Below are 17,643 nucleotides of genomic sequence, written 5' to 3' on the forward strand. Positions count from 1 at the left end.
AAAAAACATAGCCTTGACTAGACGGACCTTTGTTGGCAAAGTAATGTCTCTGCTTTTCAATATGCTATCTAGGTTGGTCATAACTTTCCTTCCAAGGAGTAAGCATCTTTTAATTTCATGGCTGCAGTCACCATCTGCAGTGATTTTGGAGCCCCAAAAAATAAAGTCTGACACTGTTTCCACTGTAGATATTATGAAAAAGAACCAAAAAGAAAATCTGGACCTGAAGAATACAATGAACAAAATGAAAAAATGTAATAGATCAGCAGAAGCCTGATCAAGCAGAAGAGAGAACCTATGAAGTATTAATAGAAGATAGGTCATTTGAAATTATCCAGTTAAAGGAGAAAAAATAATAAAAAAGAATGAAGAAAACCTACACGAACTATGAGATACCACTAAAAAAGACAATCTGTGCAATACTGGAAACCCATAAGTAGAGAGGGAGAAAGGGGTAGAAAGCTCATTTCAAGAAGTAAAGATTGAGAGGTTCCCAAATCTGGGGAGAGATTTGGACATTCAAGTTCATTCATGAACCCTCACCCCCTCCAATTTCTACACCAAATCAATATTCCCAAGATGCAATGAAAAGACTGTCTAAAATCAAAGACAGAGAAACTCTGGGGATAGAATATACAGCAAAGTGACTATATTTGACAGTATTGGATGGATGATACACACAAAAGTTGCTAAGAGAGTAGATCTTAAAAGTTCTCACCAGGACTTCCCTGGTGGTCCATTGTTTAAGAATCCATCTGCCAATGCAGGGGATACAGGTTCGATCTCTGGTTCAGGAACATTTCACATGTCATGAGGCAACTAAGCCCATGCACCACAACTGCTGAAGCCCACACTCCACAGCAAGAGAAGTCACCACAATGAGAAGCCATACACAGCAATTAGAGAGTAGTTCCCACTCGCTGCAACTAGAGAAGCCCCACATGTAGCAAGAAAGACCCAGCACAGGAAAAAATAAATAAATAAAAATTTTTAACAGTTAAAAAAAGTTCTCATCAAAAAAATTATGTGAGGTGATGGCATTTTGCAATATGTAAGTGTATCAAATTGTTACATGTCAACTATATATCAGTGAAGTTGAAAAGAATATCCTATTGCCAATTGACTATGGAAGAATATATTTATATTTAATGAATAATATATTCTATGCTATTATTTTACCTAATTTTTATCACCTTCATGAGGATTAGAAAGAAAACCTCAACATAAAAGTTATATCAATAATATGAATTTTACTTATAGTTCTGTAATATTTGAAACCCATATATATTGTGATGTAAAGAAATTCAGAAGTACCATTATCTAAAAAGCCTGCCTTTTTCTATTCAAAATATGGAAGGACTGTCTGTTACTGACTATAATATGGGTAGAGAACATAAAGACATACAAACAGAGTGCAATATTTTCTTGTTGATTTTGATAACTGGCTGCTTACATGCTGCATCCACATTTACAGCTTCTTGATTACTATCAGGGTAGATTACCATTCCTAAGGTTCCTTTTCCTAGGACCTTTTGTGGCAACAGTGCTTATGCCTAAATTCTCCCAGTATCTAGCCATAGTATCCCAAAACTTGCTTACCATCAACGGGGAGATTCTGAGTCAGATCCTTAAGTTCCTCATCTGTAAGCTTGATTCCCATATTGTCCAGTATAGTACTCAAGCTGTTGACACTGACTTTCTTACCTAAGGAAAGATACAGTCCCTGAAAAAATTACGTAACTCCCCAAACGTAAATCTTTTGGAGACACATACCACGTTGTGAATTTCATGAACACTATATGTCAGTGCTCACAAAGATGGCATATAATTTCAAGGAGGTCATATATTCTTTAAAGCCTACTCACAGACTCCCCTTGGTATATGTGGGCATGTGTGCTCAGTTGCTTCAGTTGTGTCTGACTCTTTGTGATCCCATGGACTGTAGCCTGCAGACTCCTCTGTCCATGGGATTCTCCAAGCAAGAATACTGGAGTGGGTTGCCATGCCCTCCTCCAGGGGATCTTCCCAACCCAGGGATCAAACTCAAGTTTCTTATGTCTCCTGCATTGGGAGGTAGATTCTTTACCAATTAGTGCCACCTGGGGAGCAGCCCCCCTTCATATCTACTAGGGTTAAGAATGTTTATTTTAAAATGTGAAAAAAAAAACAACCCTCAACAATTTTGGTAAAGAGACTAAGGACTTTATGCCTATAAAGAAAATCGACTATGAAATTAGAATTAGGGTTACTACCTTGAGACTTGTCTTGGGGACCAGCCCATATAATACAAAGTTTCAAATAGCATTGAATAAATGCTAAGAGAATTCTAGCTCTGGAGGCAAACATTCTTTACTTCTGAACACCATGATTTGATGATTCAGCTCTTAGTTTAGTTTTTTACTGTGGCTGATTAAAATCCCTGAATAACCGTTAATCTTTGTTGCTGTTTTTTTCTATGCAAATGTGAAATTTGATATCTCTTTTCTTGAAAGTTTGGAAAAATCTTCAAAAAGTGGAAGACTTTCTAGATATAAAGTAGATCAGCTGCTAAACTGAAGCTAGATCTTCAATGGAAGCATAAATTTGCAATCAGTATATATGAGAGATGGAAGCCCTCACTAATTTAATGTCTTGGAAACTACAATTATGAGGATCCCCTATTTGTCTTCATTCTCATTATACTTCTCAATTACCTTTAAGAGACTTCACAGCTTCTAGCAACCTGTTTTGAAAGACCTTGTTATCATCTGTAAGAAAAGGTACAATTTAAGTCACAGAGAAAAGTGCATAATCACTAGAATACTCTCAGGGAAAACTGGCTTTTCAGGATTTTCAGTAAAAATTTCTACTATAAAAAAATTTTAGAGAAAACTGGGGATGTTTAACACAATAGGCACTCTACAACATGCACATCCCTTCTCCCCAATCCTGCCTTTATTCATGTCTAAACTATCAACCTTTTTCTTCTGTCCACAAATGCTAGATTAATCACTTTTTTTCCTCTTGATAAGATGATTCATCAAAATACAGGTTTTGTTTCCCATGAGTCATCATAATTAGGATGTTGCTTCCCAATCTAAAAGTAAAATTGCATGTATAGGGATTCACTTCAGGTATAAATGGACACTAAAATATTTTTTTGAGATTGACTTTCTATTTTCTGAAGCTTAGGAAAAAGAAGGATTTTAGAGGGTCTCACAGATAGAGAAGTTAAAGTTTTTTTTGATTATACTGATATTTGTAATGTTTACCATCAAATGACAGAATTTTCACCAATTCCTTGTTTTCTCTATTTTTGAGCTCAATCCCCATGTTTTCCAGGACAAGTTTCACATCATTGATATCAACTTTTCCTCTTTAATAAAAAATATTAAAATAACGGCACACATGGAATATAAGTACAATCAAATGATTGCAAATAATGAAACTAATTTATGATGCCAGTACAGTATGAGTATGGGTTGGGGGAGTAACAGTCACTAAGCCCTGACCAAGTGCACAGAGATAACGTTACTCAGAGAAACACAATTTGTTCTCTAAGACTGATACAAGAGGGCACTCTTAATGGTGGCCATGAAAACATGCCTTTAGGACTTCCAACTGCAGAGAACATAATTGACCAAGGGCCCCAGCTGCTGCTTTGGAATTCATCCCTGTTTTTGTACTAAGGCCATGCCTCCAACAGGTTTCTCTTACCCAGTGATTGAATGACGCACTCAGGGAGGCCTATTCCCAGGGGAGAGGGGACTGACTTTGGCCACAGGATTCCTTAAGACTTTGCCAGACCTTCCTTAGATTGAATAGCAATATAGGATGCTTCCACTCAGCTTTTTATTCCTTTCTCTCTTTAGGTGTCACATTTGCATTACAGTCTGAGAGTCTCCAGGCTTTTTAGGTTACCTCCCTATTGCTCTTACACAGGCTTTCCCCCTAATAATGTCCATGAATGTTTAATTCTGCCTTGGCTTTTGCTTTCTTGGGAGGCCTGTACTAACACATTCAAAAGGACAATGACAATAAATGGATATTATATCCCTCTTGTCAATTAGGAAACTGTATATGGCTTATCCTAACAATTCTATCAATATGTACAACCTATCATCTTTCTTTTGGAAAGTTACCAGGGTCTTTTCTAAAGATCCATTTCACTTTTTATTATAGATTTTGGTGTCTCAAAATAAGAGAAATGAAGTGTATAGTGGAAAATACATAAGAAAATACTCCTGGACATAAAAACATTAAATAGAAGTTAAATGACAGAATTATCATATAGTTAATTAAGGTCTGAAGAAAATGCAATTACTATAAAAATTAGGATGCTAGGTTTATATTAACTTCTCCCTCACCTACAAGAGCTTTGACTCCATCCATCACCTTAGCCAGATCAATTTTTCCATAAGCTATAAGGAAAAGGGCCAATTGAGACATGTAATCAATGTCAAGAGCTCAGAAGAACATAAAAAGGATGGACACTGATGGGAAATTTCAGATAAATTCCATTGATACCAAAATCTTACCCAGACTTTTATTAAATCTCTGAATTTCAAGGGTTTTGCTGATCTATTTTTAAAAATTAATTTATTTGGAGGCTAATTACTTTACAATATTGTATTGGTTTTTGCCATCATCGACATGAATCAGCCAGAGGCGCACATGTGTTCCCCATCCAGAAGTCCCCTCCCACCTCCCTCCCCATCCCATCCCCCAGGGTCATCCCAGTGCACCAGCCCTGAGCACCCTGTCTCATGCATCGAACCTGGACCGGTGATCTCTATATTTTTAAAAAGATGTGTACTGGGGTTTGCACAAGGAAAAAGGTACATTTTCCAGTGTTTTTGGACCACTGATGTTGGTCCGCTGTTTGGTAATACTTCCTTCAGGTCTGCTGTCAGCTATTTGTGCCATCACTCAGACAGGAGCGCTAGTGCAAACTAGGTAGTTAAATGAATGCCTCCCTGGGGCGTGCAGTGCCTGAGAGTTAAAATATAAGCCTTCAAGGGGTTATAAGTTCAGGAATGATCTGGACCAACTTGCATTTTATTTTTCTTTAACTTGAATTTATAATTACTTTACTACAAATTACATTTATATTGAAACAGAGATAAAAGTGGTATCATCAGGGTTTCCCTGGTGGCTCAGTGGTAAAGAATCCACCTGCCAATACAGGAGACACAGGTTTGATCCCAGGAAGATCCCACATACCACAGAACAACTAAGCTGATGTGCCCTAACCATTGAGCCTGTGTTCTAGAGCCCAGGAGCCACAATTACTGAGCCCACATGCTGCAACTACTGAAGCCCATATGCCCTAGAACCTGTGCTCTACAACAAGACAAGCCACTGCAATGAGAAGCACGCATACCACAACTAGAGAGCAGCCCCTGTTTTCAGCAACTAGAGAACAGCCCATGCAACAACGAAGATCCAGCACAACCAAAAATAAAATAAGTAAAATTATTTTTTAAAGTGATGTCATCAATATGGCGAGTAAGATAGGTTAACCCCAGCTTCAGTTCCCCTCACAAGACCAACTTGCAAATATACATAGACAAGACACTTTTGTGAAAATCCCAGAAAACATTGGTAAGGCTAAAGCACCTCCCTGGACCACAGAGATCAAGAAGGACCGCATTAGAAGGTTGAAAGGATTAGCTGCATTCTGACACTGTTGCTCCTCTCCTAGGCTGGCACAGAACTACACAGAGAGGGCCGTCAGTGCTTATGGTTTCTCCAGTGGGAAGAAGAGAGCCCAGGGTGGAAATCTAACCCCCCCCCCCGCCATCACTGTGGTTTGCTTGCTGGGAGGTCCATGTGGGTCTCATCTCACAGGTATTGTGGGGAGAATCTGTGGGACTTGATCACTGCAGATCAAATTGATCTGGAGAAGGGGAGCAGGGCTTATAGCAACTAGAACTCAGATCTTGGCAGACTGTTTCTCCTAGCAGTGGTGCCCAGGAAAATACCCTAGCAGAGGCTTTGCCCATCTGCAGAGCCAGGCTGGTTGGACCCTCTGGATAGGGAACTCAGTGTACAATTCTGCCAAGCTGTTCTGCCACTCTATTCATGCAGGGAAGCTAATTATTAATAGAAGTCCTAACTACTGCTGAATATAGCCCCCAGCTTTCCCCAACCAAGAAGCCTAACTAAAGCACCCAGGAAGCTGAGTCCCCATCCTATGTTCCCACTCATAGTAGCACTTGAGCAGAGAACCCAGGGAGTGTCTATACCCATCTTCAGAGCCCAGTTAGTAGCCTCATCTGATCAGGGAGCTCAGGGCAAATTCTGCATGTTTGGGTCCCTAGTCAATAAGCCATGCTGACCCTGGAGTCTGCTGCAACCTTACCCAGGCAGGGAAGCAAATTCATGGCCCCCCACCTACTGTTGAGTTATCCCTCAGTCCTGCAAAATCAAAAAGCCTACTGAGAGCTTCTGGGAGACTGTAGACCACGCTACAGCCCTGCCTGCAGCAGTGCCCAAGCGAAAAGCCCAACAGTGGCTCTGCCACCTGCAGAGCTGAACTGGTGACACTGTCTGGCCAGGAAGATTGACGAGCAGTCCTACCTGATTTGAGCACCCAGTCAATGAGTTGTACCAGTGATGGAACCTACCTACAGCCCCAGACCCAGGATGGGAAGCAAATTCAAGGTCTGGACTAGGGCTGTATATAGCTTCTAGACCCATCTGACCAGGAAGCATAACAAGAACACCAGGGAAACTGCACAGTCAAATCTAAAGACTGGCTTAAAATGCCACCTGAGTGTAGCCAAAAAACTGGACAGTTTAAGAGAAATGGATAAATTCCTAGAAACATACAACCTACCAAGATAGAAACATGAAGAAACAGAAAATCTGAACAGACCAAAACAAGAAAGGATACTGAGTCAGGAATCAAAATCCTCCCAAGGAAAGCCCTAGGCCAGTGGTTTCCCTGGCAAATTTGACCAAACATTTAAAAAAAAGTATTAACACAAATCCTTCTCCAAATTTTATAAAAAATGGAGATGTGAACATTCCAAAACTCATTTTATGAGGTTAACATTGCCCTGATATAAAAGCTATATAAGGGTACTACAAGAAGAGAAAACTACAGGGTAATGTACCTAATGAATATAGATGCAATTCCAACAAACCAAATTCAACACTAAAGGGATTATATACCATGATCAAGTGGCATTCATCCCTCATATGCAAGGTTGGTTCAACATATGCAAGTCAATAAACACAACATTAATAGAATAAGAAATAAAAATCACATTATTGTCTCAATAGATGCAGAGAAAGTATTTCACAAAATTCAGCACTCATTCATAGTATAAACAGTCAATAAACCTGGCATAGAAGGAACTTAATATAATAAAGGTAATATATGACAAGCCCATAGTTAAATCATATTCAGTGGTGAAAGATTAAAAGTTTTTCCTCTAAGATCAGGAATAAAACAAGGGTGGCCACTCTCATCAGTTCTATTCAACATAGTACTGAAAGTCTTAGGCAGAGCAAATAGACAAGGAAAAAAAAAACAAAAGGCATCAGAATCAGAAAGGAAAAAGTTGTCTCTATGAATAATTATATATATATATATTTATATATATATATATATAAAATCCTGAAGACTCTGCTAAAAATGTTAATTTTTATAAACAAATTCACTAAAGATGCAGAATACAAAAATCAACATATGAAAAGCAGTACTGTTCCTATACACTAACAATGAATTACTAGAAAAAGAAATAAGACAACTCCATTGATAATAGCAACACAAACAATAAAACACTTAGGAATAAATTTAGAGGAGACAGAAATAAATGGAGACATCATACATTCATGGATTAGAAGAATTAATAATGTCAGAATTTCCATACTACCCAAAGTCATCTAGAGATTCAATGCAATCTCTACCAAAGTTCCAGTGTCATTTACAAATGCAGAAAACAAAATCCTAAAATTCATTTGGAACCACAAAAGATCATCAATAGCTAAAGCATCCTGAGAAAGAAGAACAAAGCTGGAGGCATCACATGACCTGATTTCCAACTATGTAACAAAGCTATAATAATCAAAACAGTATTGCACTGGCATAGAAACACATGCTTAGACCAAATCAAAGAGGATCAAGAGCCCAGATATAAATCCATGTAAATATATATGGACAACTAATATTTGACAAAGGAACCAAGAATACTCAATTGATAAAAGACAGTCCCTCTATTAAACAGTGCTGGGAAAACTGGATATTCACATGGAAAAGAATGAAACTAGACCTCATATCACTCACAAAAAATCAAGCTCAAAATGGAATACAGATGTAAATAAATGTACGACCTGAAACCATAAAACTCCCAAGGAAAACACAGAGAAAAATCTCATCAATATTGGCAATAATTTTAAACATAAGACCCTTAAAGCCTGAGAAATAGCATAAAAATAAGTAAGTGGGATTATATCAAACTAGAAAGCTTCTGCAACACAAATGAAACAATCAACAAAGCAAGAAGGCAACCTAGGAAATGGAAGAAAATATTTACAAACCATAAGCCTGATAAGAGGTTAATAATCAAAATATATAAGGAACTAATAAGCCTCAGTAGCAAAGAAATCAAATAATATATTTAAAAGTGGGTAAAGGACCTGAACATTTTTTCCAAAGGAGATATTCATATGGCTAACAGGTACATGAAAAGGTACTCAGTATCACTAATCATCAATTGCTCTCATCTCACACACTAGTAAAGTAATGCTCAAAATTCTCCAAGCCAGGCTTCAGCAATTGTGAACCGTGAACTTCCTGATGTTCAAGCTGGTTTTAGAAAAGGAAGAGGAACCAGAGATCAAGTTGCCAACATCCGCTGGATTATCGAAAAAGCAAGAGAGTTCCAGAAAAACATCTATTTCTGCTTTATTGACTATGCCAAAGCCTTTGACTATGTGGATCACAATAAACTGTGGAAAATTCTGAAAGAGATGGGAATACCAGACCACCTGATCTGCCTCTTGAGAAATCTGTATGCAGGTCAGGAAGCAACAGTTAGAACTGGACATGGAACAACAGACTGGTTCCAAATAGGAAAAGGAGTACATCAAGGCTGTATATTGTCACCCTGTTTGTTTAACTTCTATGCAGAGTACATCATGAGAAACGCTGGGCTGGAAGAAACACAAGCTGGAATCAAGATTGCCAGGAGAAATATCAATAACCTCAGATATGCAGATGACACCACCCTTATGGCAGAAAGTGAAGAGGAACTAAAAAGCCTCTTGATGAAAGTGAAAATGCAGATTTAAAAAGTTGGCTTAAAGCTCAACATTCAGAAAACGAAGATCATGGCATCCAGTCCCATCACTTCTTGGGAAATAGATGGGGAAACAGTGGAAACAGTGTCAGACTTTATTTTTCTGGGCTCCAAAATCACTGCAAATGGTGACTGCAGCCATGAAATTAAGACACTTACTCCTTGGAAGGAAAGTTATGACCAACCTAGATAGCATATTGAAAAGCAGAGACATTACTTTGCCAACAAAGGTTCGTCTAGTCAAGGCTATGGTTTTTCCTGTGGTCACGTATGGATGTGAGAGTTGGACTGTGAAGAAGGCTGAGCGCCAAAGAATTGATGCTTTTGAACTGTGGTGTTGGAGAAGACTCTTGAGAGTCCCTTGGACTGCAAGGAGATCCAACCAGTCCATTCTGAAGGAGATCAGCTCTGGGATTTCTTTGGAAGGAATGATGCTAAAGCTGAAAGGCCAGTACTTTGGCCACCTCATGCGAAGAGTTGACTCATTGGAAAAGACTCTGATGCTGGGAGGGACTGGGGGCAGGAGGAGAAGGGGATGACAGAGGATGAGATGGCTGGATGGCATCACTGACTCGATGGACGTGAGTCTGAGTGAACTCCGGGAGTTGGTGATGGACAGGGAGGCCTGGCGTGCTGCGATTCATGGAGTCGCAAAAAGTTGGACACGACTGAGCGACTGATCTTATCTGATCTGATCACTAATCATCAGAGAAATGTATATCAAAACCACAATGAGATGTCATTTCACACCTGTTAGAGTGGCCATCATGAAAAAGAGATAGCAAATACTGATGAGGATGTGGAAAAAAAGAACACTTATACATTGTTAGTGAAAGTGTAAATTGGTGCAGCCACTACAAGAAAAGAATATGGATGTTTCTCAAAATAATGAAAAATAAAACTATGATATTATATTATCTAGCAGTTGCACTTTTGGATATATATTTGCATGAAAAAAATCACTATCTTGAAGAGACTTCTGTATTCCCATGTTCACTATAGCATAATTTACAATAGCAAACGTATGGAAAACAATCTAAGCATCCATCAAAAAATGAATGGGTAATAAAAATACACATACACACACAGAGAGATACACAATGGGTTATTATTCAGCCATAAAAAGAAAAAATTTGCCATTTGCAACAACATAGATGGACTTTGAGAGCATTATGCTAAGTGAAATCAGTCAGAGAAAGGTAAACACTTATGATCTCACTTATATGTGGAATCTAAAAAACAGTTCATAGAAACAGAGAACAGATCGGTGGTTACCAGCAGTAGGGGTTGGGGAAATGGATGAAAGTGGTCAAAAGGTATAAACTTTCAGTTAAAAGATAAATAATTTCTGGGGATATAATGTACAGCATGATGACTACAGTTAACAATACTGTGTTATATACTTTACAAGTTCCTAAGTAGATCTTAAGAGTTGTTATAGGTGATATATGTTAACTAAGCTTGTTGTGGTAATCATTTTGCAATACACATGTACATAAAATCATTATATTTAAACTTACAGGATGCTATATGTCAACTACATCTCAATAAAATTGGAAATAAGAAATAGAGATAAAAATCAATGTATAGATACAAAATACACAGAACATCTACATTTCATCCTTACCCAATCTCTTACTCTTGGGTTCTACCCCTTAACAGTAACCACTTTTTGCTATTTTTTTTCAGTTCTGGTTTTTTGCTTCATAATTCTAAATGATATGATTGTTCCTGTATTTCTTGAATAATCAATACTATAGAATGTCTATCAGTTGTTACAAAATATAACAATTTATTTCCTTTCCAATACTACTTTGTCCCTTAATCCCTTTTTCATATTTTTGGGGAATATTTTAATTTAAAAAATTTATAGGTTTTTTAATAACTCTAAAATTTACTTATTCCTTTACTTCTCTGGTTCATTACCAAATACACCTATTTTTCTTTTTCTGCTTCTGGGTAACCTGTCTTGATTAAGAAAGTCTCCCTCAAACCAATATTTTAAAATATTCTCCTAATTTTTCCTAATATCATATTTTACATTGAGAGTGTCAAATCACACAAAGTGGTTTTTTTCCTACTTATATTGTAAGATAAGGGGACTTCTATATTTTTTAGATGGCAAGTACTATATAAAAATCATTCTTTAATAAACATCATGTTATCCATTATACTAGATTTATTTTAAAACTGTTTAGTAGTCTATTTAAAGTCTACATATTTATCTATTACTTGCCAGTGAAATTTAGTTTTGGTTATGGTAGTTTTATAGTAACTGCTAATATCTGATAAGGCAAATCTTTCTAGTTTTCTTTCTCTTGACTTCTTGGATATAGTTGGGCATTTATTCCTCCATTTGTTCTTGAAAATCATTTTAAAAGTTCTTATAATAAAAGTCTATTGGATCATATGGTAGTTCTATTTTTAGTATTTTGAGGAATCCTCATATTATTTTCCATGTTTTCCCTAGTAGCTCAGCTGGTAAAGAATGCACCTGCAATGCAGAAGACCCCGGCTCGATTCCTGGGTCGGGAAGATCCCCTGGAGAAGGGATAAGCTACCCACTCCAGTATTCTTGGGCTTTCATGGTGGGCTCAGCTGGTAAAGAATCCACCTGCAATTCAAGAGACCTGGGTTTGATCCCTGGGTTGGGAAGATCCCCTGAAGAAGGGAATAGCTACCCACTCCAGTAATTTGACCTGGAGAATTTCATGGGGTAGCAAAGAGTCAGATATGACTGGAAGACTTCTGCTTTCATATTATTTTCCAAAGTGGAAAATTTAAATTTAAAATGTAAATTTCCAATTTACATTCTCAACAACAGTGTTCTAGGTCTTCCTTTTCTCCACATTCTCATCAGTACTTATTTTAACTTAATTTTTTTTTTTTTTTTCCGGTCATGCCATGCGGCATGCAGATCTTAGTTCCCTGATCAGGAATCAAACTCATGACCCTTGTAGTGGAAGCACGGGGTCTTACCCACTGATTGCCAGGGAAGTTCTATTTATTGTTTGCTGTGTTTTTGATGATAGCCATTCTGATAGGTGTGAAGTGATAGCTCTTTGTGGTTTTGATTTGCACTTCCCTGATGCCCAGCAATGTTGAGCAACTTTACGTGTGTTTTTGGCCATCTGCATGTCTTCTTTGGAAAAATGTCTATTCAGGTCTTCTGTTTGTTTTTAATCGAGTTTTTTTTTTTTTATTGAGTTGTATGAGTTCTTTATACAAATGTGGATATTAACCTCTTATCAGATATATTATTTGCAGATGTCTTCTCCCATTCAGTAGAATGCCCTTTTGTTTTGTTGATGTTTTCCTTTTGCTGTGTAAAAGTGCCCAACTTTGATTAGGTTCCATTTGTTTATTTTCGCTTTTGTTTTCCTTGCCTGAAGAGACTGATTCAAAAAAATATTATTAAGACATATCAAAGAATGCACTACTTAAGATGTTTTCTTTCAGGAGTTTTATGGTTTTCAGTCTTACTTGTAGGTCATAATTTATTTTGAGTTTATTTTGATACATGGTGTGAGAAAATGTCCTAACTTAATTCTTTTACATGTATCTGTCCAGTTTTCCTAACACCACTTATTGAAGAGACTATCTTTCCCCCATTGTATGTCTTTATCTCCTTTGTGGTAGATTAATTAATTATATGTGTATGGATTTATTTCCGGCTCTCTATTCTGTTCCATAGATCTATGTGTCTGTTTTCATGCCAAAACACCATACGGTTTTGATCACTCTAGCTTTATGGTATAGTGTGAAGTCAGGAAGTGTGATAGCTTCAGCTTTGTTCTTTTCCCTCAAAATTGCTTTTGGTATTTGAGGTCTTTTGTGGTTCCACATGAATTTTAGAAATTTTTGCTCTAGTTCTGTAAAAATTGTCATGGGTACTTTGATAGGGATTACATTAAATTTGTAGATTGCTTTGAGTAGTATGGATATTCTTAACAATATTAACTATAACATGATTCAGCAATTCCACTTCTAAGTATATACCTGCAGAAGACACTAATTAGAAAAACTGTATGCACCCCGATGTTCATAGCAGCATTATTTACAATAGCCAAGATACGAAAGCAATCTACATTTCCATCAACAGATGAATGGATAAAGAAAATGCAGTGTGCAGTGATAAGTCATTTTGATATCATGCACCTTAATATGATGCTACAAGAATAACACTCCATCTTTGTGGTATTATTTTTGAAAATTTTTATTCCCTGGTATAATTTTGAGAAAACATCAACTTCAAACTGAGGGATTTTCTACAAGATATATGACCAGTACTTTTCAAAATTGTCAAAGTTATGAAAAATAAAGATTAAAAATTTGTCAGATTGAAGAGGATGAAGAAGACATGATGACTAAATGCCAACATAGGACTTCAACAGATAAAAGACATTAATGGAAAAACTAGGGATCCCTGAATAAAATCAGTAGCCTAATTTAAAAAAAAGAAGATACATTGTGTATGTGTATGTATATACACACATATATATACATACACAACACACACAATGGAATATTGATCAACCATAAAAAAGAATGAAGTTCTGCCATTTGCAATAATATGGATGGATGGGATGGTATTATGCTTAGTGAAGTCAGTGAGACAGACAAATACTGTATGTTTTTACTTAAATGCAGTATCTAAAAAATATAACAAACACGTTAATACGACAAAACAGAAACAGATTCACAGATCCAGAGAACAAACCGTTACCAGTGGGGAGGGGTGGGAGGGCAGGACAAGAGAGAGGAAGGGGATTAAGAGACACAAACTATTAGGTGTAAAATAACAAAGCTATAAAGATATAATGTACATCACAGGGATTATAGCCAATATTTTATGATAAATTTAAATGGAGTATAATCTATCAAAATGTTGAATCACTATGATGCATATCTTAAACTAACATAATATTGTGAATCAACTATACTTTGATAAAAAACCCCATTGGGATTTTATATAAAACTATAGGTATATAATATAGAAATATATACACACAAAAAATATAAATGTGTATATATAATTTTAGAATAATTGACATCTTTATTTCAGTAAATCTTGAGACATTTTTCCATCTCAGAGCAGTGGTTTATAATCCATTATCTTCCATCATTGAGGGTATATCCTCAGTGAAAAGAAAAGAAGGAAGGTGATCCAGTTTAATATCTTTGTCAGTTGGTTCTCTGGCTAATGATAAGGAAGAGTCTTTATGCTTGAAATGCCCTTAGCAGTATACCTCTGGCTAAGAATTAATCTGTAGCAAATAGCACCCATGAGCTGTAAGGCACGGTTCCCTGAATAATGTCACAAACACTATACAACTTTCTGGAGATGCTTCATAATTTAAATGCTCCTACTGTGTGAGGTGATTTATAGAGACTTCATTTATTCTCAACCAGAATGGCATGTCCAACATGGGAAGAAAGAAACTATGGAGTTGCCCTTGACATTTCAGACCTCTATTTTTTTTTTTAATAATGCTTTTATCCTAGACATCATGTAGTGAAGCTTGACACTAGGTAAGATCTCTGATTTATGTCAGTCTGACTTAACAATCTGAACCTGAGTGTTAGTTTACCATTCAAGAACACGAATTAACTTTTTATGTTCCTTAATAAGATTTTACTCTATACAGATCCTATTTCTTGTAAAATGCATTCTTAGATAGTTCATGGGTTTTGTTGAAGTTATAAATCAAGTACTTTTCCTATTTGGTCATTGTAAGCTTTGGGAAAGCCACTGAGGTTTGCATATTTATCTTGTATTTAGTTACCTGAACCAAAATGGCTTATCTAAGACGCAAATAGGGCTTCCCAGATGGTGCTAGTGGTAAAGAAGCCGCCTGCCAAAGCAGGAGACATAAGAGACATGGGTTCGATCCCTGGGTCTGGAAGATCCCCTGGATGAGGAAATGGCAATCCACTTCAGTATCTTTGTCTGGAGAATCCCAAGGACAGAGGAGCCCAGCAGGCCACAGTCCATGGAGTTGGAAAGAGTTGGACACGCCTGAAGCGACTTCGCATATATAAGACTCAGTAATTATAATAGATTTCTTTTAGTTTGTGTTCTGTGTTTCTTAGAGACACAATCATATCATCTGAAACTAAAGGTAATATTGTCTCTTTCTCAGTATTGTTTCATCCCATTTCCTCACTGAAGTAGCTGGAATCCTTAAAACAATGGTGAATGACAGTAACAATAGTTGGCATTTGTAGCTTTTTTTTTCTTCTAAGTTTAGGGTACCTTAAGATTTTAAACTTTTATGTTATTACCAACTAAATCAAGTTTTAGAAATTCTCAGCTGTAAGACATAGAGAAAACTCCCTTTGGAGACTGACAGTGCTATTTACTATTCATACCATCAACAGGTAGATTTTCATTTAGCTGTTCAAATTCTTTTTCAGTGAGTTTGATATTCATTTTTTCCAGAAGTGGTCTCAAGTTGCTGATGTCAACTTTTCCCCCTTAAGAAAGACAGAAAAGTAACATGAAAGCCACTGAATGATCTAAAACATGAAAAACACATTTGTCTTTAAATGTCTTTCATGAGTATGTATAAGTATTATAATAAAAGAGACAACAAAAAATAAAATTTGCATATTTGTATTGTTATTGCCATTTCTGATAAGAAGACTATAGCTTCCATTTGACTTTTCCAAGAGTATAGAGAAAGTCAATAGGTACAAGAACATGGAACACATTTCCTTAAAACCTATACTGGTGACAAGTCTACATAGAGAAGACGTTCTCAAGAAGGTTATTGGGCCGAATGGTAACTGGACCTGGAGAATCCTCATCCATTACTCCCAGTAGTCCTGATTTGTTATACAAAGTAGTTTTATTTATTTTTTTGGATCAGACTCCAAAATTGGCTGTCACTGCTGCTGAACAACTTTTCTAAATTCAGTGGTGATGTTAATCCTCCACTTCAATTTTTCTTTGCAAAATTACATACCAATTATTTACCTGGGAGCAATACTAGAAAAATTCCATGTATGGTATTTCCTATGAAGATAATAGTATACACATCATTTCTGTGTAAAATGAAAATACACTGAAAGAAGCAAAAATAATGAATAAAAATATAAAAAGGATAAAGGATTCAAAATCTTATGAAAAGAAAGAAGATATCAGACAAGAGAATCAATACATTACAATTCTTACTTCTGAAAGATGTCACACCCTTTAGTGTTCTATTTTTATGCACCTTTCCATCACCTGTTAAAAAAGGGGGGTTGGATTATGATACAGGGAAACTGATAATGGAATTCACAAAAATAGAATTTATTTCTTATATTTAAGAATAACAATAATTTGTCCTAGAATACTTTTATCTGTTTTACCTTGAAGTAGTAATAACATTAAGAAATACTAAAATCTTTAAAAATACAAAACTATTCACACTTTGTCCCACAAAGCCATTTTTTTTGTAGAATTCTACCATGCTGAATATACATGATCAAGTTCTTTAAAAAAGTGTTTCATGCCAATTTATACATGCATGTTGATATCCATTGTCAAAAGTCCATTTTCATATTAGGTGGTCTTTTTATTTAAAAAAAGATCTTTAAAAAGTTCTTAATTATCTCTTTGTTATACTTGTTGCAAATAATTTCCAAGGTTGGTATTTGCTTTTTATCTCATGCAGAAGTGTTAAATCTTGTCAGTTTATTATTTCTGGATGTTGAGTGTTAATATTTCTGCAGTTGATTCAGGAAAAAAGAATGTATGTACTTGTGTGTATTTATTGGAGAGAGAGGAGTATGGATAGAGAGAGAAAGTATGAATAAATGATAAAGCTAATGGGCAAATTGTAAACGAATTGTGAACCTGGGTAAAGGGTAGGAGGGAGTTTTTTGTACTCTTCTTAAAACTTTTCTAAAGTTTTAATATTATGTTTAAATAAAGTTAAAATACTAGAAGTCAAAAAATCCAACCATCTAAAAATATTAAAATTATTTTGGCAGCAACATCTGGGTCAAGAGGAAAAATGAAACTGTAAGCTAATTAACAATGATGATAACAGGAACTATATATCTGATCCCATGAAATAAGGCTAAAGCAACAAAAATGAAAACAGTCAACCATTCAACTTCAAGAATAATAGAGAATGAAAATGTTCCAAAGACAGAAAAAGGAACTGACAAAAATTATAGCAGAAATTAATACATTAAACAAATAGTAAACAACAAATAAGTCTAAGAATTGGGTTGTTTGTGGGGTAGGAAACAATAACACAGATTAATTGCTAGGAAGTATAACTGACAAAAAGATAAAGCATAAATACAGCAAATCAGACTGAGACTGACCAGTATCAAACTTAATCTTCTAATTGTGCTG

At 36.1% G+C, this 17,643-nt stretch overlaps 1 protein-coding gene across 1 annotated transcript in view; it reads right to left on the minus strand.

Annotated features, from left to right (window-relative positions):
* LOC105000618 overlaps positions 1–17,643 on the minus strand; it is a 122,291-nt gene that overhangs the window by 83,533 nt on the left and 21,115 nt on the right. The window contains 5 exon segments of the mRNA XM_010856563.1: positions 1,600–1,704; positions 2,694–2,747; positions 4,347–4,400; positions 15,663–15,767; positions 16,468–16,521. Coding sequence (XP_010854865.1) covers positions 1,600–1,704; positions 2,694–2,747; positions 4,347–4,400; positions 15,663–15,767; positions 16,468–16,521 — 372 coding nt within the window.

The sequence above is a fragment of the Bison bison genome, unplaced genomic scaffold (genome assembly GCF_000754665.1).
Source record: "Bison bison bison isolate TAMUID 2011002044 unplaced genomic scaffold, Bison_UMD1.0 scf7180017864371, whole genome shotgun sequence".
Lineage (NCBI taxonomy): Eukaryota > Metazoa > Chordata > Mammalia > Artiodactyla > Bovidae > Bison > Bison bison.